The 25,552-nt window shown below is 47.6% G+C and overlaps 3 protein-coding genes across 3 annotated transcripts in view; all 3 read left to right on the top strand.

Moving 5' to 3' along the window:
* LOC145425893 (butyrophilin-like protein 2) overlaps window positions 1-25,552 on the top strand; it is a 197,320-nt gene that overhangs the window by 87,809 nt on the left and 83,959 nt on the right. The gene's annotated exons all lie outside the window — the stretch shown is intronic.
* LOC145421780 (butyrophilin-like protein 2) overlaps window positions 1-25,552 on the top strand; it is a gene marked incomplete at its 3' end in the record, with an annotated part of 133,086 nt that overhangs the window by 36,518 nt on the left and 71,016 nt on the right. The window lies entirely within an intron of this gene.
* Window positions 20,113-23,830, top strand: LOC113018149 (uncharacterized). Its single transcript, XM_080299363.1, has 8 exons — window positions 20,113-22,399; window positions 22,472-22,507; window positions 22,585-22,755; window positions 22,887-22,997; window positions 23,175-23,237; window positions 23,322-23,384; window positions 23,472-23,573; window positions 23,670-23,830. Exons 1-8 carry the CDS (start codon window positions 22,327-22,329, stop codon window positions 23,771-23,773), a joined length of 723 nt encoding a protein of 240 aa, XP_080155489.1. The 5' UTR covers window positions 20,113-22,326; the 3' UTR covers window positions 23,774-23,830.

Here is a 25,552-nt window from a genome sequence, read left to right as displayed (position 1 = left end):
AGCACACTACACTTGATGATGCAGAATAGATCCTGCAGTCGAAGCTGCAAACAAGCTCATGAGCTATGCCTCTTTATTTTAATAATTATTTTATTTAAACCAGACCTAGGAGACTCCAGTACGAAAAGTGCACATTTTAAAAGAAATTACTTTTAACCTGGCCTGGTTTTACTTTTAAAATAATCTAATGATCCTAGAGGGAGGACTGGTTTTAATCAGGATTCATGCAGATTTACTGAGATAAAAAGACTAGATTGGAGACCCGCTGTGTCCAAGGAGAGGAAACTGGTCATGATTTGGAGAAGTGTGAGCTCGAGAGTGGAAGCCTCAGGATCTGGTGTGGAGACCCACCCTCTAACGACACAAGACCTGATAAGGCTAGCAATCCTGAGTATGGCAGCTTCAGGCCTTGGATTACAGGCTGGAGTTGTGTCTTCAGCCAGTAGTCCAACTTGGAGGAAAAATTAATCTTTTGCACCCCATTGCAGTGTGAGTGTGGTGGTTTCTTACTGGTCAATATTAGTCTATTATGTTCTTGTACAGCGGACATTTTGGGCCATACGTAACATTACCATGTGTTTTTTCACATCACTCAGTTTGGCATAGAAATCAGCCTTGCAATACAGGCAGTATGCACTTGAATCATCTCCAGTAAATGGCTTTAACAACCCATAAATACAGGGTTTGATTCCCACTCTTTTCTGTATTTTTGCTTGTACAGTTGAGACTGAGTCAGGATGAGCTAGACAGCTAGATGTTTAGCTTCTGTCATAGAGAGACACACACAGTGGACAAGGTGAGTAAGTGACTGTGTCATTACAATGATATTTTTAGTGCATTGATTTATTTTAGAGACTCGCTGTGTCCAAGGAGGGCACAGTGGTTAGCACTGTTGCCGCACAGCAAGAAGGTCCTGAGTTCAATTCCACCATCAGGCCGGGGTCTTTCTGTGTGGAGTTTGCATGTTCTCCCCGTGTTTGCGTGGGTTCTCTCCGGGTACTCCGGCTTCCTCCCACCGTCCAAAGACATGCAGCTTGTGGGGATAGGTTAATTGGATAATCCAAATTGCCACTAGGTGTGAATGTGTGAATGAATGTGAGTGTGAATGGTTGTCTGTCCTTGTGTGTTAGCCCTGCGACAGACTGGCGAACTGTCCAGGGTGTACCCTGCCTCTCGCCCTATGATAGCTGGGATAGGCTCCAGCGCCCCCCGCGACCCTGAAAAGGATAAGCGGAAGCGAATGGATGGATGGATGGATGGATTTATTTTAGACAAAATAAGGGAGGGGAGGGGTTCTTTTGTGGCGGACCACCAGGTGGCTCCACTCACACCCAAGTTGAAGGGAAGTGCTGGGGTGGAGATTTTGCGCTTACTGTATGTGAAGTTCTACAGAGTCAGTTAATAAAGTTGGAGTGAGACACTGAGACCTCTCCTGTCGTTATTACATACCTCCACATTGGTGACCCCTGTGGCGAACATGCTAAGGCTCGACAACGAAGCTAGCTCCGGCCTGGAAGCATCGGCTGCCGCCGGACTTCCACCTCGGCCGATGGCTGCGTTTGCTGTGGCACTTAAATTGCCGGATTTTTGGCTTCGTGACCCTCCTTCATGGTTCGTGCACGTAGAAGCTCAGTTTGCTCTTCGTGGAGTTTCAGCCGACAATACTAAATACAACCATGTGGTGGCCTCACTTGACCCGCTGTCAACCCGCCGCATGATGACTCTCCTCTGGGACCCCCCAGCCCAAGGCAAGTACACCGCCCTCAAGGCACTGCTGCTGTGGCGTTACTCCCTCTCTGATGCTGAGCGGGCCGAGAAACTCCTTTCCCTCGCGGGCCTGGGCGACGGCGCCGCTCTCGAGCTCATGGAGAGCATGCTTATCCGCATCCGTCATCCGCGCCCAGCGGATGAGGATTCCTCTTCACCCACCTCTTTCTCCGACAGCTGCCGGCTCCAGTGCGCGCTGGCCTTGCCAACTTCCCACTATTGGCCATGAAGGATTACCGCTCCCTTGCGGAAGAGGCGGATCGCATCCTCCTTGCTACCAGGAGTTTCGCGTCCAGGCGATTGTGCCGGATTCACCAGCGGTTTCCCCCACCCCCTCACCGATGCTCCAGGGGCCCTCTGACTCGTCCACGGTGGCTGGAATCGCTGCACGGTGGCACCGCGGCACCACGGAAAAGGGCTTTGTTTTTATCACCAGCGTTTTGGAGCGAAGGCACGGCGCTGTCTCCCGCCTTGCAGTTTCCAGACCCAGGGAAATGGGCACGCCAGCGCTCTGTACTAGCCGCGACCGCTGGCAACAAGGAAAGGCTGCTTTTCATAGAGGACTCACGCTCGGGGAGGCGTTTCCTTGTGGACTCCGGCTCACAAAAGAGCCTTCTTCCCCCGGCTGGCTTGGACAGGCTAGCTGAGGGCTGCGGGCCATTGCTAACTGCGGCTAATGGCTCCCCCATCAAAACCTTTGGTGAAAGGTTGGTGACTGTTTGCTTTCATGACCGTGACTTTCAGTGGAACTTTGTTGCTGCTGCTAGCTCTGTGCCTATAATAGGCGCTGATTTTCTTTGTGCTCACGGACTGCTGGTTGATGTTTCTAACAGATGTTTAATTGATGCTGTGTCATTTTCCTCATTACCCTGTTTGACTCGGGGTGCTCAGCCCGTGGTGCATACTAACTCAGTAGATTCGGGTGATGCTTTTCAGTGTTTGCTTTCTGAGTTTCCCTCACTCACTGTCCCCACTTTCTCGAGCACTGTGACGAAGCACGGGGTGGAGCTTTACATAACTACAGTAGGGCCCCTGGTGTTTCCGTGCACGCTGCCTCGACCCTGCCAAACTTGCTGTTGCTCAGGAAGAGTTTTCCACCATGGAGCACCTGGGCATCGTGCAGCGTTCGAATAGTGCCTGGGCTTCCCCGTTACACATGGTGCCCAAATCTGACGATCGGTGGTGACCTTGTCGAGGATTTTCGCCATCTCAATAATGTCACAGAGAACGATCGTTATCCCATTCCCCACATCCAAGATTTTTCCGCCCATCTTGCGGGGACCTCGGGGATATCACCAGGTTCCCGTGCGCGCGGAGGATGTCCCCAAAACCGCCGTCATTACAACTTTCGGCCTTTTCGAGTTGCTGCGCATGCCTTTTGGCCTGAAAGGTGCCGCCCAAACCTTCCAGCGGTTGATGGACTCGGTCTTGCGCGGGCTGCCCTTTGTTTTTGTATATCTTGATGATATACTGGTGGCCAGCAGCTCGAAGGAGCAGCACATGTTCCATCTGCGTCAGGTTTTTCGGCGTTTGGCAGAGCATGGACTGATCATTAATCCGTCTAAATGTCAGTTTGGGTTGCCGGTTCTTGACTTCCTCGAGCACCGTATTTCCGCCGAGGGCGGGGTTCGGTTGCCTGACAAAGTCCGAGCTGTTTCAGATTTTCCGCGTCCCACGAATGTTAAGGCACTGCAGGAATTTTTGGGGATGGTGTATTTTTACAACCGTTCTCTCCCCAGAGCGGCGCATCTGCTGAAGTCCCTTTATGGAGCGTTAAAATGTAAGAAGGCTCATGACTCCGTTGACTGGTTTCCGGACAGCATCCAAGCGTTTTCTGATGCTAAGTCGGCGTTAGCTAATGCTCTAATGCTGCCCTTCTGGCCCACCCATCCCCGTCTGCGCCGATTGCGTTGACCACCGATGCGTCGGACATAGCGGTGGGTGCGGTGCTGGAACAGCGAATCTCGGGTGTCTGGCAACCGCTCGCCTTCTTCAGCCATACGCTAAGTGACAGCCAGCGCAATTACAGCATTTTTGACAGGGAGCTACTGGCTCTCCACCTGGCGACTCGTCATTTCCGTTTTTTTCTTGAGGGTCGTCACTTTACCGCATACGTGGACCACAAACTCTTGACGTTTGCCATGTCCAAGGTTTCTGATCCATGGAGTGCACGCCAGCAGTGCCAGTTGGCAGCCAGTTCTGAGTTTACCATGGACATTCAGCACGAGGCTGGTAAATCCAACCGTGTGGCTGAGTGTTTGTCCCGTGCGCTGGTTTCTCCCGTCTTTCTCGGCATAGACTACTCCGCCAAGGCTGCCGATCAGAGTGGTGAACCAGACATCCTCGCGCTTAAATCCACCCAGACGGGCCTCATACTGGAGGACAGACCCGTGCAGGACGGCGGTCCCCTCTTGGTCTGTGACGTTTCCACCGGCCGCCCTCACCCGGTGGTTCCCGTTTCCTGGCGTCGTCAAGTTTTTGACTTGGTACATGCTCTCTCTCATCCAGGGGTCCGGGCCTCTGTTAAACTGGTCAGCTCTAAATATGTTTGGCTGGGCCTTCGCAAATCGGTTAAGGAATGGGCGGCAGCGTGCATTCCTCTCCAGCATGTGAAGGTTCATAAACACACTAAGGCGCCCCTGGAGCAGTTCTTCATACCCGGCAAACGTTTCGATCATGTGCATGTCGATCTGGTGGGTCCTCTGCCGCAGTCACAAGGTTTTACGCACCTTTTGACTATTGTTGACCGCACCACCCGCTGGCCAAGGCGTTTTTGACAACCTGGGTCTCGCATTTCGGCCCCCCCACGGACATTACCTCAGACAGAGGCCCCCAGTTCATTTCCGAGCTTTGGTCGGCCATGGCTGATGTACTGGGGGCCAAGGTCCACCGCACAACCACATACAACCCGCAAGCTAATGGGATATGTGAACGGTTCCACCGGTCGCTTAAGGCTGCTTTTCGCGCCTCCTTAAAGGATGGCAATTGGGTTGACCGCCTCCCGTGGGTTTTGCTTGGGCTGCGCTCTGCAGTTAAGGAGGATCTCGGCGCTTCCCCAGCTGAGCTAGTGTTTGGTCAGCCCCTCCGCGTGCGTGGAGAATTCTTGCCCGAGAACCCTCCCCCCGCTTCGATCCATCGGTGCTATCTCTCAACCTGCTTTTGCACTCGCTTTGGGTTCCTGGTCCGGTGCACCATTGCCTGCCTGACACTTTTGTTCCAAAGACTTTAGAGACTGCTAAGTTTGTTTTTGTCAGGCACGATGCCCACAGGACACCGCTGCGGCCGCTGTATGACGGCCCATTCAGGGTTCTTGAACTGGGCCAGAAACATTTTGTTTTGGATTTTGGGGGTCGTGGGGAGACTGTGTGTGTTGACAGAATTAAACCTGCACATGTTCTTCTGGACAGTCATGTAGTGCCGGCCCAGGCCCCTCCCGTGGCCGCCCTCCTTCAATGGGGTTAACAGACTCTGGTTTTCCCCCCAGGACTACCCCCTGACCACCGGCGTTTGAGCCTCCTTCCGCCTTTCCTGCTCGCCTTCACCAGCCTCGTTCACAGGATGGACCTTCCTCTGCCTGTTCTCTCCCTCCCAGGTTCAGTCGTTCGGGCCGTTTGCTTAGGCCCAGGGTCCTGGACTGAATAGAGACCTAACTGTGTGTTCGGGGGGGGGTAGGTGTATGTGTGGCGGACCACCAGGTGGCTCCACTCACACCCAAGTTGAAGGGAAGTGCTGGGGTGGAGATTTTGGTGCTTACTGTATGTGAATTTCTACAGAGTCAGTTAATAAAGTTGGAGTGAGACACTGAGACCTCTCCTGTCATTATTACATACCTCCACACTGTTAGGTTTGGGCGCAACATGCTCAGTTGATGTATGGTGGTGAATAAACTTTGAGTGGAAAACTAGAGCTCCTGTGTCGTGTGTTCCATGCTTCCATATTAGTGACCTTACTTTGAACATACAGTGAACCATGGAGATGATCCTGGACGTGCCAGCGACCGCCGGCCCTCTGCCTCCTGCTGCAGCTCTGTTTGCTGTGGTGCTCCAGTTGCTAGACTTCTGGCTCCATGACCCCTCGTCATGGTTTGTCGATGTGGAGGCTCAGTTAGCTCTCCACGGCATCTTGGCTGACCACACGAAATTTCATCATGTGGTGACATCGCTCGACCCGCTAGCCATCCTTCGTGCGATGGCCCTCCTACGGGACCCGCCCACACACGGAAATACGTTGCCCTCAAGGACCTACTGCTGCGGCGATACACCCTCTCTGGTGTGGAGCAAGCTGAGAAACTTCTCTCCCTCTCTGGCCTGGGCGGAGGCACGGCTCTTGAACTCATGCAGAACATGTTGTCCTTGCTCGGTTCGAACAACGGGGGACTCCTTTTCATACATCTGTTTCTCAGACAGCTGCCTGTTGCTGTGAGGACCAGCCTCGCCAACTTCCCATTTCTAGCAGCGCAGCGCTCCCTGGCTGAAGAGGTGGATCGCATCCTGCTGGTTTCCCGCACATTTGGAGCGCACGCCCCGGCTGCGAAACTGCCGGCAACACCCCCACCTGCCTTCTCCGGAGCAGATGCGCTAGCGCTGATGGCAGGGACTGCTACACAGCAGCACCGCAGGAAAAGACTTTGTTTCTACCATCAGCATTTTGGCGCCAGTGCGCTTCACTACCTGCCACCCTGCTCTTTTTCCGGCTCAGGGAAACGAGGTGGCCACCGTGCCGTCATGGCCATGGTTGCTGACGGTATGGAAAGGCTGCTCTTTATTGTCCACCAGAAAACACGCTCCGGGCGCTGTTTTCTGGTGGACTCTGGCTCCCAGAAAAACCTCCTCCCACCCACCGCAGCACACAGTTTAGCGGCAGACCACGGACCATGGCTGATTGCGGCTAACGATTCTCCTATTGCAACTTATGTAGAAAGGTTAGTGACTGTTAGTTTCCACGGCAAGGAATTCAAGTTTTGTTGTTGCTGCCAGCTCGATGACTATCTTAGGCGCCGATTTTCTTTGTGCCCATGGGCTGTTAGTTGATGTTTCTCACTGATGTTTGATTGACGCTCTGTCGTTCTTTTCACTACCCTGTTTCACCCGGGCTGCCGACCCCCTCATCCGGGCCAATTTAGTGGCCTCCGCGCACGTGTTTCAGCGTTTGCTGTTAGAGTTTTTGTCACTGTTAACTCCTAATTTCTCCAGCTCAGCAGCGAAACACGGAGTTGAGCATTATATCCTCACGGTCGGGCCCCGGTGTTCGCGCGCGCGCGTCGCCTTGACCCCGCAAAACTGTCCGTTGCCCGGGATGAGTTCGCAGCCATGGAGCACCTGGGCATTGTGCAGCGCTGAAACAGTGCCTGGGCCTCTCCGCTACACATGGTGCCAAAATCGGACGGTTGGTGGCGGACATGCGGAGATTTTCGGCGTTTAAATACCATTACAGAGAACGAACATTACCTGATTCCCCACATCCAGGATTTTTCCGCCCATCTTGCTGGGACCTCGATTTTTTCCAAAATCAATTTGGTGCGGGTGTTTCACCAAGTGCCGGTACGCGCTGAGGATGTTCCTAAAACCGCTGTCATCACCCCCTTTGGCTTGTTCAAGTTTCTGCGCATGTCTTTTGCATTGAAAGGTGCCACTCAGACCTTTCAGCGACTTATAGACCCAGTTTTGCGTGGGCTGCCTTTCATTTTCATCTACCTGGATGATATATAGGTGGTCAACAGCTCGGCAGGCCAGCACGAATCTCATCTGTGCCAGGTTTTCTAGCGTTTGGCAGAGCATGGCCTAATCATCCACCCGTCCAAGTGCCAGTTTGGTTTGCCAGTGTTGTGCCAAAAAGTGATTGTCTGCCAAAAACTGATTTCCGGTATTTGCCAAAAACTAATTGCTCGTATTTAAACTGCTATAAGTAACTTGTTGGGCTATAATATGTGAAACATATGTCAAATGCATCCCTCATGGATGACATAAAGTCATCTTGAGCCACAAACAACATTCGTGTAACAAGGTAGAAGCAGTTTTTGGCAGTGACTTTTATATAACCTTTGTTTATGCAGTTAAAAAAATCTCATTAACATTAAAAATGTCTTTTGTAAGAGTAAGTTGGCCAAGAGGACAGCAGAAATGGCAGCAAATATTACAATAGTTCTGTAACAATATTTTAAGTGGCGATAAAGGACCAGATTGGTTATAATGTAAGTACAATAAGACAGAGTTGTAAAGATACTTGAAAAACTGATAATTTTTTAATTCTCTATATAACCCTTTTGTAAACCCTCTTCACAGAAATATATTTACGAACATACGTAAAGATATTACACATAAAAAATACACAGAAACATTGGAAATCAGTTTTTGGCAGACAATCACTTTTTGGCACAATTTCCTGGGGCACTGCGTCTCCGCTGACGGTGTAGTCCCGTTGTCGGACAGGGTGCAGGCTGTCGCAGCTTTTCCGCGTCCCGCCTCGGTTAAGGCGTTGCAGGAGTTCCTGGGGATGGTGAATTTTTATAATCATTTGCTTCCCCGGGCCGCTCACCTGTTACTACCGCTGTATGCTGCTTCAAAAGATAAAACGGCCAAAGACCGTGTTGACTGGTCCACAGACCGCGTTTGTACATTTTCCGTGGCGAAGTCAGTGCTGGCCAACGCTGCTCCCATCAACAGAGATCGCATTGACCACCGACGCATCGGATGTAGCGGTGGTCGCCGTGTTGGAACAGCGAGTCTCCGGCATCTGGGAGCCCTTTGACTTTTTCAGTCGCATGCTCCGAGACGCCGAGCGCAAGTACAGTGTTTTCGACAGAGAGTTTTAGGCTCTGCATCTCGCAACGCGACATTTTCGATTTTTTTCTCCATGGTTGCAGTTTTACTGCGTACGTTGACCATAAGCCTCTGACCTTCGCGATGTCCAAAGTTTCCGATCCTTGGAGCGCATGCCAGCAGTGGCAGTTGGCAGCCATATCGGAGTTTACTACAGACATTCAGCACGTGTCTACAGGTCGCCCGCGCCTGGTCGTTCCACTCTGTTAGGGTCCCTGGGTCGTTGACCCAGTGTTTTGTGTTTTTGGTTCTTTGATTTTGTTATTTCATTATATTCTAGCTTTGCTTTACAGGTTTTAGGATTATTCTTAGTTAAGGTTCTCTGGGTGGGGTTTGGTTAGAGTTTTAGTTTTCTGGTTTTCTGTCTGTGTAATCCTTAGTTGCTGTCTCCCCTGTCTGCTATATCCCCGTGTCCAGTCAGTGTCTGTGTCTGCCCTGGTCCCACGTCTCTGTTCCCTCTGTTGTAGTGACTGCATGTGAGTCTGTGTCTTTTGTTCAGTCTCTGTTATGTTTCCTGTTTCACTTTGAAAGTCCATGTCTCATGTTAATGTGTCTGGTTTTGCTTCCTTTGTCTCGTTAGGCCTGATTTGCCCCAGCTGTGTTTCCCTCCTGTTACCCATTCCCTGATTGCTCCCTCTGTGTATTTAAGCCCTGTGTTTCTTTGTGTCCGTGTCGTGATCTACTGTTTATTTTTCTGTGTGTTTTGACTGCTTGCCTGAGTTTATGTTTAAAGTCTCAGTTCTGGTATCTTATTTTAGTTCAGCATTAAAGCTGTTTTTTGAAGTTTACTTTGTGCCTCCGAGTGTCTGCACTTTTGGGTCCACGATTCCTGTCTGCACACAGCCTATACATAACACCGTCGTGTTTCCGACTCCATCCACGCTCTCTCTCACCTGGGTGTATGGGCTTCGGTCAAGCTGGTCAGCACCAAGTTTGTTTGGCTGGGCCTGTGGAAAGCGGTGAAGAGTTGGGCTGCCGCGTGTGTGCTGTGCCAATGCTCGAAGGTCCACAGGCACACTCACACAGGCCCCCCGCCATGGCCGCCCACCTGCTGCCGGACGGTTGGACTCTGACCCTTCCTCTGGGATCGCTCCGCGCCCACAGGCACTCATCCGGTCAGCGGAGGGTTCGCACTGTCTTTTCCAGCCTGGTGAGCCCACAGCCAGTTCTCCGACTCCCCATTTCAGCTGTTCTGGACGTTTGATTAAGCCCCAGGTTCTGAACTAGTGGACGGTTTGTTTGGGGGGGGAGGGGCATGTGTGGCGACCCACTAGAGAGCTCCACTCACACCTAAGCTTGGAGGAGGGGTTCTATTGGGTTTGCTCAGTTGATGTATGGAGGTGAATAAAGTTGGAGTGGAAAACTAGAGTGCTTGTGTTGTGTCTTCCATGCTTCAATAACGCATTCATTTTGTAATACATTTTCAGTGCCTAGTTGTATTTTCACTGAAGTTATTTTATGTCTAATTCTATAAATTCATGTTAAACACTACTTTGACACATTGTTCACAGCTAAAGCATGCTGAATAAAAATTTGGTGGTGAAAAATGGTTTTTGTGTTCATTTAAGAGCAGTTAAAACAAACCGGTCAGTTTTCAGGTGGAGGCTTAGCAGCACTTTCACATTAACATCTCTGAGAAATTACTTGGTTGGCTGAATTTTCAAAGTTGAAGCAGCAGTTTTTCTAATCCCCCACATTCATGTTTCCTTCATATTTGAATCCCATTGAAGATACTTAAAGGCAACCATGTCACACAGAGCTCAAGCCTTTGAATCCAGCTGTGATTGTTGATTTTCTATTGAATAGACTTTTTCAAATCCAGCTATAGGCTTCACAAGCTCATTTTGTGCTTTGTCCTCTCAGTCCCCCAGGTGGAGGTGGCATCTGGGGTGGAGTCTGTCCATCTGCCCTGCAAAACCACACTTCACCTCCCTGAAGACGCTAAAGTGGAGTGGAAGAATATATATGGGAAGGTCCACGTCTATGAGAACGGCTCTGACCAGCCTGACAAACAGCACCAGATTTACAGACACCGAACGGTGATGAATGAAGACCTGCTGAAAACTGGAGACCTCAGTCTGACCCTGAAATACCCCAAAGAAACAAAGACCTACACCTGCACCGTCTACAGCAGGGAGGGAAACATCCTGCTGAAGAAACAAGTGGAGCTGAAAGTCAGAGGTCAGTGCTGTAGATACAGGGCAAAGGTCAGAGGTCATGCAGGAGTTTGTTCTCTAAAAGCTTTTAGTTTGAATCTATTTTCAGTTCATTAAAATAAAACAAATTCTTTGATGTTTTGATCTAAAAGCCAAAAATGTCAGGCGGAGCAACTGTGTGTTTAAATGAACAAACTAAGAAGACCATTAAAATGATCCTAACTTCAAAATAAAAACCTCTGGCATGATGTGAGTTTGGATCAAATCAATAGTTTTGTTAGTTTACTCCAAATCAATGTAAATGTATAAATATCAATAGTTTTAAAGCTGCTGAGATCATTCAAACACTTTGATCCAGTCATTTGGATGTTGTCACATGTCAGGGTGGAGCAACCATAAATACGAGGCTTTTATTGTGAAAATGCTGAGTGTGATGATCCAGAGGAGCCCATGGGGTGTTTGTGGCTGGATGCAAAGGTTTGTAGCTCTCCTTGTAAAGAGAAACAGCTTGAAGCTACAGAGGAGCGTCTGCAGAAGAAGACAGGGGAAAGAGGAAGAAGCTGAGGCCGCTGGAGAAAAGACAGGAAAAGGAAATCAGCTTCATTTGTTGGAGGCCGTTTGTTCATCACACTGAAATATTCCCACTTTAGAGACAGGAAACAAAGTGAAGTGTGGATTGATGTTTGTCTCCATGATTTGGGCCCTGGAGTCATTTCTTCATCTCCCACTTTAAGACATATTAATGTCAGCCTCACACGTCCCACAGTGGACACATTTCTATTTCTAGATGATATTTGGAGGATGGTCATGTGTTTCTCTGCTGTCACAGCTCTTTGTGATATTTGAGCGCAGCTGTAATGTTTGTGTGGTTAAAGCCACCAGACTCCACTGACAAAAACTCTCATTTTAGCCGGAGAACACGGGGCTGCTGTGGGACTTTGTGTTTGCAAAGGTTTCTATTGGAGGCATGTTTGCCTTTATTATATAGGTGCAGAGAGTAGACAGGAAAGTGGGGAGAGAGTGAGGGACACACAGGCACCTGTAGTAAGCCCCGCCTTCAGCCCACCTGCTCAGCCAGGTGAGCTATAGCGCTGCTTTAACATGTTGGTGTGATTGAGAGTGAATGAAAGTGAGTGATGGAGGCAGCAGGAAACTAACAGGCTGTTTGTTCTGAGAGGTCACATGACTGTTGTTCTCAGCAGAGTCTGATGATTTGATGAGACCATGAGAGCGGCTTCAGTTCCTCATCAGAAAGAGTCTGACAGAAGCTCCTCCCTCTGTACCCCAGTAGACTTCTATTAGACTGCTCCAGATTCCTGAGAGTTCACACAGAAAACTTTACAAACAGCCAAAGAAAAACTATTGAAAAGCTTCAAGATCACAAAGAGCTCTTTCACAGCACATATGAGCCATTAAGAAGTGCAGATTTGTGTTTCCCACAGTCCATCATCCAATAATATCAAAGGACAAACTGTGAGGTAAAAAGCTTTCAGCTCTTTTTGAAGGAAGCAAAAAGACTTTGGTCCTGAGAGATGGTTCAAAACACAACTCAGACCTACCAAAGTATTATTTGTGCCAAACACATGAAGCCTTCAACTTTGTATGTGTCCAGTCAGTGTGGCAATAGAAGTCACTGTGAGGATTTTCAATGAGCTGTCAAAGAGCACCCAAACAATCAGGTGAGGATGAAGAGAATTAGTGTGGATGGACAGAAAATCCATATCCAGTGTGATTTAGGAGCAGCTCATATATAATGAGTGAAATGAAAGAAGAGCACAGACAGGAAGAACATGAGTGAGCAGACATTTTGGAGCTGCTGATCCACACAGGGCTGGATGGAAGGAGTGGGAGTCCATGATGGCTCAAAGTCTCTGATCTAACTGTTCCTGAGCCTCTCCCCCTGCCTCCTCTTTGGATCTTCTCCTCCTCTTCTTCCTTATCTGCCTCCTCCACCACTGCTCTCTCCTCCCTCATCTCCTCCTCAGCTGAACTGAAGTCAGGGCTGTAACATGAGGAAACGTGCAGAAATGACTGAGTCAGCATGTTGTTGAAGTGAGTTGAGTGATGGTGAGCAGATTAGATGTGCGAGCCTCCCTGTAGAGAAAAGCAGATCTTCTCCAGAGTTTCCCACCTCATGTTTTCCTGTGTCACAGCTGATTGTCACATCCTGGCTGTCACTAAATGAGTGGTCCAAAGGTGGAAGGAGGAGCACAGTTAGATTGTTCACCTCCTAACCTGTGAAATCAACCAGCTGAATGAAAAACACTGTGATCCTATGAGCTGCTATCAGGGCTGCTCCATTCTCAGGATTCTCATCTGGATGACTGAAGCAGATTATTGATGAAGTCAGCAAACAGCTTTCAAAATGGCTCTTTTTCCAGGGGAACTCCCTGAAATGTAAATCTCATTGGAATGAAGAAGAAGTCCAAAGGCGTGGTTAGGCCCAGACTTGTGGCTGTTTTCAATGTAAAGCCCATGTTGCAGGCAGCTGCTGCTCCTTACTGGCCCACAGCCTCCACTGATGGATGTGTCAGCTCACTTGTACTGTAGCCACGGGGAGAGCGATGGTGAAGCTGACAACCAGAGGTGTAGCGCTATTTGTTGAAGTAGCCCAGCTGTGCCATGGAAGCACAAGTTTCCAGAGATGATTGGACTGTGAGCAGAAATGATCCATGTTGGACTGAATTGAAGAACAGATCATAAAGTCCTCTGTGTGCCCAGCCCGTCTGTCTGAGCATCTTCATCAGTGTGCAGCTGATCTACAGCTAATGTGCTGATTGATGAGCAGCCTGTTCATGGTGATGATGAGAAACAGATTGGATTCAAAGCACAAATGAGTGAAAAAGGAGCAGCAGCCATGATAGAGCGAGTCCTCTGCTGACAGAAATAGTGGAGTGAAGGATTTGTGCAGCGTTTCTCTGTGAAAACAGCTGATTCAGATCAATGAGAGGAGGATGAAGGAGAAGCAGCATGTTTCTGATAGAAGCATCACTGCTGTGCTACAAACTGCTGGGACTGTGTGTGTGTGACGGCTCAGCTGGAGGCAGGATTGGTCCAGAGGAGAGCTGCTTTATTCCAGACTAACTCTTCTAGAAAGCTGACATCTGTGTGGAACAGCTGACCTGCACCATGTGGAAAAGAACAGCAACATGATTCAGCGTCAGATCCCGACACATCCACGGATTCATCCCGTTACAGGAACTGTGCCACACGTGGCCTCTGTTTGTTCTGCATTGATGCTGCAGGGATTTCTTCAAGTCACTATAATATAGTGTCAGATGGACACATGAAGCTAACACGGCACATCTTTGTGAGTCTGCAGCATGTTGACACACATGTCAGTGTTGTACAGATCTGAGAGCAGCACAAACAAACTCCATCAAAGTGATTTGTGCTGTTGCAGAGCTGTGTGACTGCATTTGTCTTCATTATGGACACATTTCTACAAATGGGACTAAACATGTGACCCTCTGCACATCCATGGCTCAACAGTGCACCCATTGGCTGGATGCAGCTTGTATTGTGGCTCCTCCCCCTTAGCTTCAGGTCAGTTTAGCTGTGTTTCCTCCAAATCCCAGAATTCCTGAGGAGCAGGAATATGTGGGGCTGGGCTCTAAACACTCAGGGTGAGGACTGAGTGAAGAGCTACAGGACAAAGTTTCAGCGCTGCGCTCACAGCTTTGAGACGTCCAATCAGCAACTGGTCCTGATAACTTCTCCCCTCTCATTCCACATACATGAAGACTGCTAGAAGCAGCTATCAGCCACATCAGGCTCACATCATGCTTGCTATTAAACATGCTGCAGTCTGCAGTAAACTCCCTGCCACAAAGCTTTGAGTCTCCTCCAAATGCACCTGTAACAAGGTCACCTGCAGAAATAACTGTGTCCACGGGCAGAGTCACCAACACTCTGCACCAGAGCTAAACCTGCTTTGGAGCTAAAAAGCTGCTGTCAGGGTTTCCTGCAGAGCTTCAAATGTGGAGACTGAAAGCTGTGGACAGTTTCTGTGGCTGGATTATTTCATATGTGTTTGTTTCACTTTCAAAGGAAAGTGTTGGAATAAATCAGGTGTGTGACGCACACTTTACTGCAGATTGTTCTCAATGTAACACAAAAAGCAATCAAAATGTGATTGATCCTGATGTGCTTGTTGCTTCTAGCAGTGTTGATGTATTTGCACAGAGAGGGGGAGATGTTATCAGAGTGTGTAAGTGATCAGATCTGATGCTGAATCATGTTCATGTACAGTCAGCTGATCCTCACAGTTCAGTTTGTAATCATGCAGCTCTCCTCTGATAAATCCTGAGCTCCACCTGAGTCTCAGTCCTCAGGACCTCACACAGTCCCAGCAGCTTCTATCAGCAGAGTTCTCCCTGATATCACAAACATATTGATCCTCCTTCAGCCTCCTCTCATTCATCTGTTTCCACAGAGAAACTCATCAGTGAAACCTGAGCTTACTGTGGATTATTCTGGTGGCTCCATCACTCTCTGCCTCACACGCCCTCATCTGCTGCTTTCCTCTGATTGGCTGCTCTGACAGAGTCATGATTGGCTGCATGTTTGTATATAAAGCAGCACGTTGCTGGTAGATCAGCCATCAGCTCATGTTTGTGACTGCAGCATGGCACCAGTTTGCTCCTCGTGTTTCAGTCCCAGACTGACCTGCAGCTCTTTAGTAAATTCAGACAGCAGCTTTGTAACTGTTAGTAAATCTGACCATGAATATCATTATGACACCTCTGACCACTCATTCTGTCTTTATTGGCTTTCATACATGAAACACGCTTAAAGTCACCATTGAATCTAAACTGGATGAAAGCAGCTGTGAGTCACTGCAGCAGCTCTGTGCCAACAACCAACCAACACCTGGGTGGAGTCCCAGCTGAAGCTGAGAGATACTCAGAGACAGAAGCAGCTGTATGGAAGCGTTCTACAGGACGGCTGACACAAAGCTGATGTTACTGATGTCTCCTAGATAGATCTCATGGACCAAAGGCTCTCTGTGTCATCTCGGCTCCAGCTGAACTAAACTGAGAGGGAATTTGGGCTTTCAGGGAGGGGTGAAAGCAGAGCGCTGTAAAGGAAAGGGCTGTGATTGGTTCAGAACACGTCAATGAGAAGAAAGGAAAGCTTCAGAGCAACATGAATGAAACAAAGTGTTTTGATGACGACTGAAAGCCAAAACTGTCCCTGAAATCAGAATCCAGTTCATCTCCAGCCCCGTCAGCAGTTCCAGCTGCAGTGCTGTTACAATAATAGTCATCACTTCTAGTTTCACAGCAGCAAACTGGGAACATTCAGCGTCTCAAAGATTGACCTGTTAGCACCTGCAGACGTTGTTGAGCTGGCTCTGCTGATCTTGTCTTCATTTCTCCACTATTTGGAGAAGCTTCAGCAGGATCCACAGTCAGAGTCAAAGTGGAGTTCTAGCATGGACGTGACGCTTCAAGAAGCTTCAGACAGACAGTGTTCTCCAAAAGTTCTGCTCTAAAAGGAAACTTTGAGCTGTGATTGTTGTAGTCAGAAGGATGGAGGCTGGATCTTTGATGAGTGCTTGCACACAGGCTGTCTTTAAGTATTCTGGGACACAGCCAGAGGACAGACGAGTGTTCATTATTGGAAGCAGCCGAGGGGCAGGGACATCCCAAACTTCACTCAGGAACTTTGGAGGAATCATATCTACACAGCTTGATGAGCGTTTCAGTTGTGCCACAGTCCTTCAAAGCTCCTCCACAGAGACTGGCACAAAAGAAGATCAGATATGGTGGCTGGGGTCGGGACATCAAGAAAAGAATCAGGAGCTGCTGTTTTGGATTTCCTCTCATTCATTTGATCCTTCAGAAAGTTTAGAAAGTGGAGACGTTCCTCACTCGATGCCGTAATCTGGTGAAAACTTGCAGGATTTCAAAGACGCTCCACTGAGCTCCAAAGAGCTCCAAAGAGCTCTGGGCTGTGCTTATTAGAATGAATTAAAGGAGAGAAATAGCCGGCCCTCGCCTCCTTCACCTGTTCATTGAAAGCAGTCGTTCATGCTTTCATTTCTTGATGACGCAGCTGAAGATTCACCTTCTTCCGTCTCCTTTCTGCCCTCCGGCATTGTCTTTTCAGACTGTGAATGTCTTTGTGGATCCAGGGCAGCGAGCGAGCACCACGTTTAGTCCTGATCTTAAAGGTGCAGTTGAATCTAAAGTGGATGTACAAAGGAGGTTCAGATCATTCAGAGTGTTTGTGTGTGTGAGGGAGGAGGAACACCAGTGGTGGTAGAAACACTGATGAACATGTTTCTCCTGCTTCCTCATGAAAAGAGCGTCAGCGTACTGACACAGCTGCTTTTGCCTGATCACTTGGAAAAATGATCTCAAACAGAATCCATCAATGATCAGAGAGAAACACATCAGCTCAAAGCCTGGAGTTCATACTGAAGCCCACAGTTATATGTAGGCCAACAACACGCTGTTTGAAACCAATGAATTTACTGTACTGAGGAACTCAAATGAGTCAGTAAGATCATCAACATGGATCTTAAAATCAGCAGCTCAGATCATGTGATCACACATAAGAACCATGGAGCAGGAAACATCTGAGAGTTCAGCTCCAACTCTGATGGAGTCTTAGGAGGGCGGAGATACCTGCACAGATAGGAGCTGTTTCACACTTTAACAAGCAGCACCTCCAAACTACACCCTTCATCTTCCTTAATAGGGGAGCATTTGAAGCCAAAGCTCCACCCACCCAGCCACTTCCTCTGGGCTGACAGAAACAATCATATGTGGGGTCAGAGTTCACAGACTAGACAGTCCTCTCCAGATTTCATCCTGTTTCTGTTCAAAACATCAAATCAAGCTGATGGGAAGTTGTAGAATCCTTCAGAATAAAAGCCTGACTATTCAGAGCTCCAACATTAAGAAGAGCAAAGTGAACCAAGGTGGGTGGAGGCAGCAGAGAAACTGTAGGGTGGAGCTGAATGCTTCATCAATGGGATGATGCAGCAGATTTCCTCCACCTTGCACAAACTGTCCTGTTACTTATTATGACTGGAACATCCAAAATGTCTCCAGAGGCTCCGAGTCCAGCTGAACATGTATTAGTGTTTAGAGTGGAACTGAGGTGATAGGGACTAGGACCTGGGGGACGTCAGTCAGTGACGGAGCGGTCAGCAGGTGTGGGCAGGTGTGGACAGGTACTTGATGGAGTGTTTCCTGCTGGACTCCATATGATATGTTAGCAGAGAGGATCTGGCTCCTGATTGGTTGAAGTGGAGCCCATCTGCTGCAGAAAGATGCCTCCTGTCCCAGAAAACATTGAAGTTGTCTCTAAAGCCCAGGCTGTGGGAGTCACACACAGAGGAGAGCCAGGTGTGGAGGCCGAGCAGCCGCCCAAACGCCCCACGGCCACAGGTGGGAGTGGGGCCGCAGATACAAACACTACGGTGGGCTTGTTTCACAGCCTCACAAAGACACACAAAGTCCAGTTTGAGGAAGTGGGAGCGCTGTTTGGAGTCCGGTTGGTGCCCATGTGGATAAGGATGGTGTCGGCCTCCGGACGGGATCGTATTCTGACAGGAAACTTGTCTAAAACGTCCCAGAGCGTCGGGCCGGGAAAAGACAGAGCGCACGCCTCCTTTATTGTGAAATTCCTCACCATGGTAACTGAACACATCAGCTGGTCTGCAGCAGGTCATGTTCAGAGTTTGAGGCTCAAAGTGTCCCATTTTCACTGATTGTTTCCCGACGACATGCTTCACGTGTGATATGGATCCTCTGCTGAAGGAATCTGCTTTCTATCCACAACCTGTTGATCCGTGTCTGACTAACAGCAGCGCAGGAAGCCCTGCAGTTACAGAGAAACTGTCTGAGTCGCATTGTTGCTGCAGTTTACCTGCAACTGCTGTGAAGAAAAAGTCTCACTGTGTTTGTGTTTGGTCCTAATCTGCTGCCTGTCTGTTTGACATGCTGGATTTCCAGCTGATCGATGACAGATTAGAAACTGATCAGTCTATTGATCACACAATATTCCATCAATAGAACTGATTTGACTTTGATTTGTGTAACAAAGTGATTTCCACGTCTCCTTCATGATGTGACAGTGTCAGAGCTGAATGCACTTGTAGAGTATCATGTTTTTATGGCTCACATTTAAAGTGTTGCAGCTCTAATGTACAGCTGTCATATTAGAAATAGAAGCAGCTCTGATTTTAGTGCTCAAAGAAATCTATGAAGTGATGAATTCACACATGAACAGTTTTCTGCAGCGTTCCTCTCGGCCTTATTTGCAGCTCCACTCTTGTTTTTGCTCTAATAATTATTTCTCTCCATGAGCTGTTTCTCTGCCTGAAGGAGGCGCCACTCCATCGCTTCATTTAGTGCAGAACAAGAGTCACATGATGCTGCTCTGAACACCAATCACACTTTGTACACCTCATGTTGAGTTTGTTGTCCTCTCAGTGTGTCAGGTGGAGGTGGAGGAGGGGGCGGAGTCTGTCCAGCTGCCCTTCAAAACCACACAAAACCTGCCTGAAGATACTGAAGTGAAGTGGATGGACAGTGATGATGATAACGTCCACGTGTATGAGAACGGCTCTGACCAGCCTCACAAACAGCACCAGGTTTACAGAGACCGAACGAAGATGAATGAAGACCTGCTGAAAACTGGAGACCTCAGTCTGACCCTGAAACAGCCCACAGAGAGAGACAGTGGAGAATACAGATGTGTGGTCATCAGCTGTTTTCTGTATAGCAGAAAGATTGTCAGATGGAAAGATGTGCAGCTCAAAGTCAAAGGTTTGTTTGTGTGTGTGTGTGTGTGTGTGTGTGTGTGTGTGTGTGTGTGTGCGTGTGCGTGTGTGTCTCTGACTGTCTTGTGTCTCCTCTGCAGGGAGAGTTCAGGTCCAGCATCAAACAGGGGACATCAGGAACAGAAGCAGCTCCATTGATCCGACTCCTCTGATGGCTGATCAATCAGTTTGATCTGTGTGTTCTTTGATTATTGATCAGTGATGTCAGAGTGGAGTCAGTGTGATGTTGTTGTTGTGTGTTTGAGACTTTTAGTGTCCATGAAGGTCTCTGCTGCCGTAGATCCTCTGAACTGTGACAGAGGTCTCACTCTGGAGGAAACTCAGCACTTTCCAGCAGCTCCTCCATCATGGAGGACGTTCCCTCACTGTAACAGGTGGAGGAGAGAGGAGAGGAAGCACAGGTGGATCCTCTGAGGAAGAGGAGCATCCTACAAACCACATGATCACATGACCAGAGGACAAGCATGTGCAGAAACACATTAAAGTCAGCCTGTAAACACGTTTGTGTAAATTCTAGTCGTGTTTTTCTGTCACATTCAAATAAAAGCAGAGAAAGCAGAACAAATGCTGAAAGAGAGTTATTCCCATACAGCTTATGACAAAATTTGATCCGAAGTGATTGATGGCCCTAATCACGACCTTTTGACCCCCCACCCCTCCCCTCCGTGGGAAACCCCCGCGTGACGAATCGTATCCGGAGAAAGGGGGGCGGACCCCGGAAGCGCGCCATCTGTTGCTAACCGTAACGAATTGCACCCCGAGAAAGGAGGGGTGAACCCCCGGAAGCGCGTCATCTGTTGTTGGGGGGAAAAAAAGTTTTTAGAGGGAGGGGGAAAACCTCCGGAAGCGCGTCATCTGTTGTTGGGAAAAAAAAGTTTTTAGAGAGGGGGGAAACCTCCAGAAGCGCGCCATCTGTTGGAGGGGAATAAAAAAGCAGAGAGAGGAGTCCATCACAATTTCTAAGGCACAGACACAAGATGGATTTCCTTCTGCAGCCCCGCAGCGGTCCTGTGTCCGATGAGATCTGCTCTCCCAAAGAAGAAGGTTTTGAATATGACATATTCAAATACAGCATATTTACTATGGAAGGCATCGATCCGGACCTTATGACCCTACCGGAAATACTCCGGAAGTGTCTAGTCATTTTCAGACCTGTTGCATCATGTTCCCTAACCACAGCGGTGATGCAGCAGATGATTCTGTGATGTATAGAGAGACAGAGCGGATGTAATTTTACTTTCTTAAGCTGCACCGGCGTTTGTAATGGAAATAAAGAGTGACTTCCTGTAGAGATTTCAATAGTAATTTTATTTTCCTATAATACAGACGCAGTAAAAAAACAAAAAAAAAAAAAAAAAAAAAAAAACCTTTAAGATACACCATAGCTTGTGATGAAAAGAAGAACTTTCTATCCGCTTGTAACCTACAGGCTGCCTATGTGTAAAAAAAATTGAATAAATATCGCTTAGTGAATACTACTTTTCCTTTTGAGGGACTGAAAAAACAAACCAGCGACAGGCGATCTTGTTTCACACACACACACACACACACACACACACACACACACACACACACACACACCCACCTCTGTGGGAAAGAGTCAACCATGAGAGTTTTGTCGACAGCAATTGTCCATTTGGCAAAACAAATATCCGTCTCAAAGCCGTATTTTACCGTTGCAGAAAACAGAAGGCGTTCACAAGAAGGCCCACACACACACACACACACACACACACACACACACCCCCACCCCGCGGACCAAGGAGGAGTGAGTCAGCAGATATCAGTTTTGTTTTTTTTATGTTTTTTTTTTCTCAATGCTTATATCCTATAACACGCCCTCCAAAAAAAAATATTATTATTATTAAAACATCTATATGAGGTAGGTTTTGCGCAACCTGCTCCTTGTCAGACCAAAGTAGAGAGTTTTTTCTTCAATACTTTAACAATAAGTTTTCTCAATAGATAGAAAATGATGACGCTGAGGAGTCAACATTCGATATTATCGTTGCTTGTAACCCTGTTTTTTACATCTCCCCATAAAACTAGTCTTAGCGAGGAAAAAAGCTCATATTCGAATAAGTTTATTAAAGCACCCCCTCTGTGGGAACGAGTCAACCATGAGCCGAGTTTTGTCAACAGCAATTGTCCATTTGGTAAAACAAATATCCGTCTCAAAGTCGTATTTTACCGTTGCAGAAAACAGACGGCGTTCACAAGAAGGCCCACACACACACACACACACACACACACACACACACACACACACACACCCCGCGAGGCAAGGAGGAGTTTTTTTCTTCATTACTTTTTTACAATAAGTTTTCTCAATAGATAGAAAATGATGACGCTGAGGAGTCAGCACCCGATATTATCATTGCTTGTAACCCTGTTTTTTACATCTCCCCATAAAACTAGTCTTAGCGAGGAAAAAAAATCTAATTATTCGAATAAGTTTATTAAAGCACCCCCTCTGTGGGAACGAGTCAACCATGAGCCGAGTTTTGTCAACAGCAAGAACAAGGTCAGACAGCAATTGTCCATTTGGTAAAACAAATACCCGTCTCAAAGCCATATTTTACCGTTGCGGAATGGGGGGAAAACAGACGGCGTTCGCAAGAAGGCAATCAAAAAAAAACAAACCCCCTCTAACTACCGGTATTGTCAAGAGAAAGATGCGAAAAACAGATGCTTCGCTAGACTAGGATAAAATGAGAGAAGAAGCGGAAGGGGAGTCGCTATCTGTGACAGTTCTACCAATCGCGAGGAAGAATCCGAGAATATTATGTCAGCATCCCGTTCAAACAACGCCGCCGATCAGAGGGCCATCTCGCCGGATCTGTTCATACCTCACCCCGGTAAGTTTTTTTCTTTACGACTTTAAATTATATATCAACAGAGATGTCAATAATTTGATTACTTTCTTTTAGATTTCTACATCAATGATTTCACGCAAGTGGACTACGGTACGTTTAAATAAGTATATACCATTTTTTAAACAAGTTTAGATAGACTTGATTTAACCATGCTCTGATACTTACAGAAACAATCGATAATGCAGTGAGTAACAGCAGAAATCCGGCCGTTTTCCACGGCGAATTAGAAGCCATATCCCCCGCAGAATCTCCGCTGCCGCCGCATCGAAGAGAAGACGGCACTATTTCCGTCTCCGCATACCGGGAGAACCGCGGAGAAAAAAGTTTTAAAATCGAAGGTAAACAATATGATGCATTATCAGCCATTTTGTTGAATAACAGGATGTGACGGAGTAATCCGAGTGTGCTATACCGCCCCTCCCGACCCGGAGCAGATTTTTTAAAAAAGTTTTGCTTTATTTCTCGACAGAGGTAACCGAGAATATACAGACCCCGCCGCAGCGAAAAGAAGAAGAAGACGACGTTATTTTCGTCAACGCATACCGGGAGAACTGCAGGAAAATACCTTTTAAACCAAAAGGTAAACAATATGATGCAATATCCGTCATTTCGATAAATATCAGGATGTGGCGGAGTAATCCGAGTGTGCTATACCGCCCCTCCCGACTTGGAGTGGTATAAAGCGAGCTAAAAAGTTTTTTTGTTTTTTTTTTTTTTTTTATTAAATCTTTCTCTTTTCTGTTTTATTTCTCGACAGCCGAGATTGCGGATATACCTATTCAACCCCCCTCCGCTACAGACAATCGCGCGGAGGAGCGAGGTAAATAAAAAGTTTTTTCATTCTCGAAAAATAGGAAAGAGGAGGTTTGTTTTCTTAAATCTCTTCTGTTTTATTTCTCGGCAGCCGAGATTGCGGATTTACCTAACCAATCCCCCGCCGCTACAGACAATCGGGCGGAGGAGCGAGGTAAATAAAACGTTTTTTTCATTCTCAAAAAAATAGGAAGGATGAGATTGTTTTCTTAAATCTCTTCTGTTTTATTTTCCCCGACAGAGACCGATACAGAAAATCAGGCGGAAGAAAATCAGGCTGAGGAGGAACCGTTCAGATCGCCTCCTATCAGGAGAGTGAGAGCTCCTCTCGGAAGACTGAGAGGTAATTGACTGGGGGATGAATCGAACCTATTAAACTTCTCTGCTCTATAAAAAATGTAAGGTTTAAAAAATACATTCTGTCCGTCTTTTCTTACAGCTCGACGGATGCTTCATAAGAAGAGAATCCTTGAAAAACTCGCTTTCATGTACGTCGCAACAGTTCGCACATTTGCATCGATATACAGACACAAGGACCTGTAAAGTAAAAGCATGTAAAAGTCTGTGAATTAAGAAATAAAGAAAATCATGTCGGAAGAACACAGCATTCCTGAGGCTTTGTTGGAAGCCGTGGCAGAATTAAACAGAAACGATGAACATTTAGCCCCACCGTTAGAAAACAATATAGCCCCACCACCACCAAACGACCCTCTACAACCTTTAGAAAACGCATTGCAGATCCTCCTTCAAAACATTGAAAACGAGCGGCTTGCCGGTCTACTGAACTTTGACCCTCTGCAGCCGATAGAAAATGCTCTTCAGCTCTACGACCGGCAGCAGGGGGAGCAGCAGGTGCAGGTGGAGCAGCATCATCATCAGCAGCCCAGGGAGGAGGAGGAGGAGGAGGACCGGCCTGCTGAGCATCAACAAGGAGGAGGATCTCGGGTACAGAACGATGCGGTGACTCGCCGCGAACATTTTAATAATTTCGAAATAAGGCGAGTATTTAACATTCCCTCTCCGGATGAAGCGAGCGACCTCGCTCAATTTTACCTCGACGTCAGGGATAATTTTGTAGATCTAGCGGATAGGGTCAGACCGGAAGTTAGTCGTAACGACCGGGTTCAACTGGAGATCATCAGCGAGCACGCGCGAAATCACTCTGTTTTTAACGTCGACGACGAAAGCGCTGAAAACATTGTACCGGTTTTTGAGGACCTGCTAGCCAGGCTGATACAATCAAACGGAGCGATCGTCGCAGGCTCTCCCCTAGAAATTGTTGTGCAAGTAATTAGAAATCCTAGAGGCGGTGGCAGTAATGACCCGCGTAAAAAGATTCACAAAATGTTAGACGATGAAATTCTAGTCAAAAAGCGTCGCTGTCTGTACGTGGTAAAAAACAAAAACGATAATCTGTGTTTTGCCATCAACCTGATTCACCTCACTCAACCTCATTTCACAGATAAACAGGCCCTGGAACGCGGCAGAGAGCTGCAGCGTTTAGCGGGGTTGAGCGATCGCACTCAGGTAACTCTCACCGACATAGGTAAATTCGAACAAATACTAAAACGTAAAATCGTCGTGTTTTACCGCCCGGCCGAGGACAGAACTCTTTCATTAATCGAAACAGACTACCCGAACACACGTCACCCGCTGTACTTATTCTTATTCCGCCATCACTATTACGGAATAAAAAATCTAAAAACATTTTTAGGAATCCAGTACATTTGCAACGAATGTCACCGCGGGTATTATAAAAGAGAGGAACACTTTTGCCAAAACCGCTGCAACCTCTGTTTTGACCCCGCATGCCCCTCTCACTTTCTGGACTCTGTAATCTGTACGGATTGTAACAGATCATGTCGCACACGTGCGTGTTATTTAAAACACAAACAACCAGGAATTCACTCCGGTTCAGACCTCAGCGTTTGTCAACAATTGTATAAATGTCCGGACTGCAATCGCCTCTCCCGTCGCGGAATGCACAGGTGCACAGCCGCCAGATGTAAAATCTGTCGCGCGGAGCTTCCTCCCGACGACGATCAACACCTGTGTTACATCCAACCTTTGAAACATGAAAACTCTGATAACGCTTCCATAATCTTTTATGACTTTGAAACCTTCCCAGACAGGGAGGGGGCGCACGTCCCTTACCTAGTGTGCACAAAATCTCTAGAAGGAGAAGAGTGGCACGCTTACGGTGTAGACTGTGTTGAAAAGTTTCTCCAAAGATACAGAAGGAAAAAATATAGAGAGACCACGTTCGTTGCGCACAACGCGAAAGGGTTTGACAGCTATTTAATTCTAAGTCACCTGGTGGGG

The sequence above is a fragment of the Astatotilapia calliptera genome, chromosome 3 (genome assembly GCF_964374335.1).
Source record: "Astatotilapia calliptera chromosome 3, fAstCal68.1, whole genome shotgun sequence".
Taxonomy (NCBI): domain Eukaryota; kingdom Metazoa; phylum Chordata; class Actinopteri; order Cichliformes; family Cichlidae; genus Astatotilapia; species Astatotilapia calliptera.
This window is presented reverse-complemented; position numbering and strand designations above follow the sequence as displayed.

Bases quoted from the DNA above. Each gene is read 5' to 3' on its own strand.
- LOC113018149 (XM_080299363.1), top strand. From the start codon at position 22,327: ATGTCAGCATCCCGTTCAAACAACGCCGCCGATCAGAGGGCCATCTCG. The intron at 23,385-23,471 runs GTAAATAAAACG...TTTCCCCGACAG, and splicing joins CAATCGGGCGGAGGAGCGAG to AGACCGATACAGAAAATCAG. The intron at 23,574-23,669 runs GTAATTGACTGG...CTTTTCTTACAG, and splicing joins TCCTCTCGGAAGACTGAGAG to CTCGACGGATGCTTCATAAG.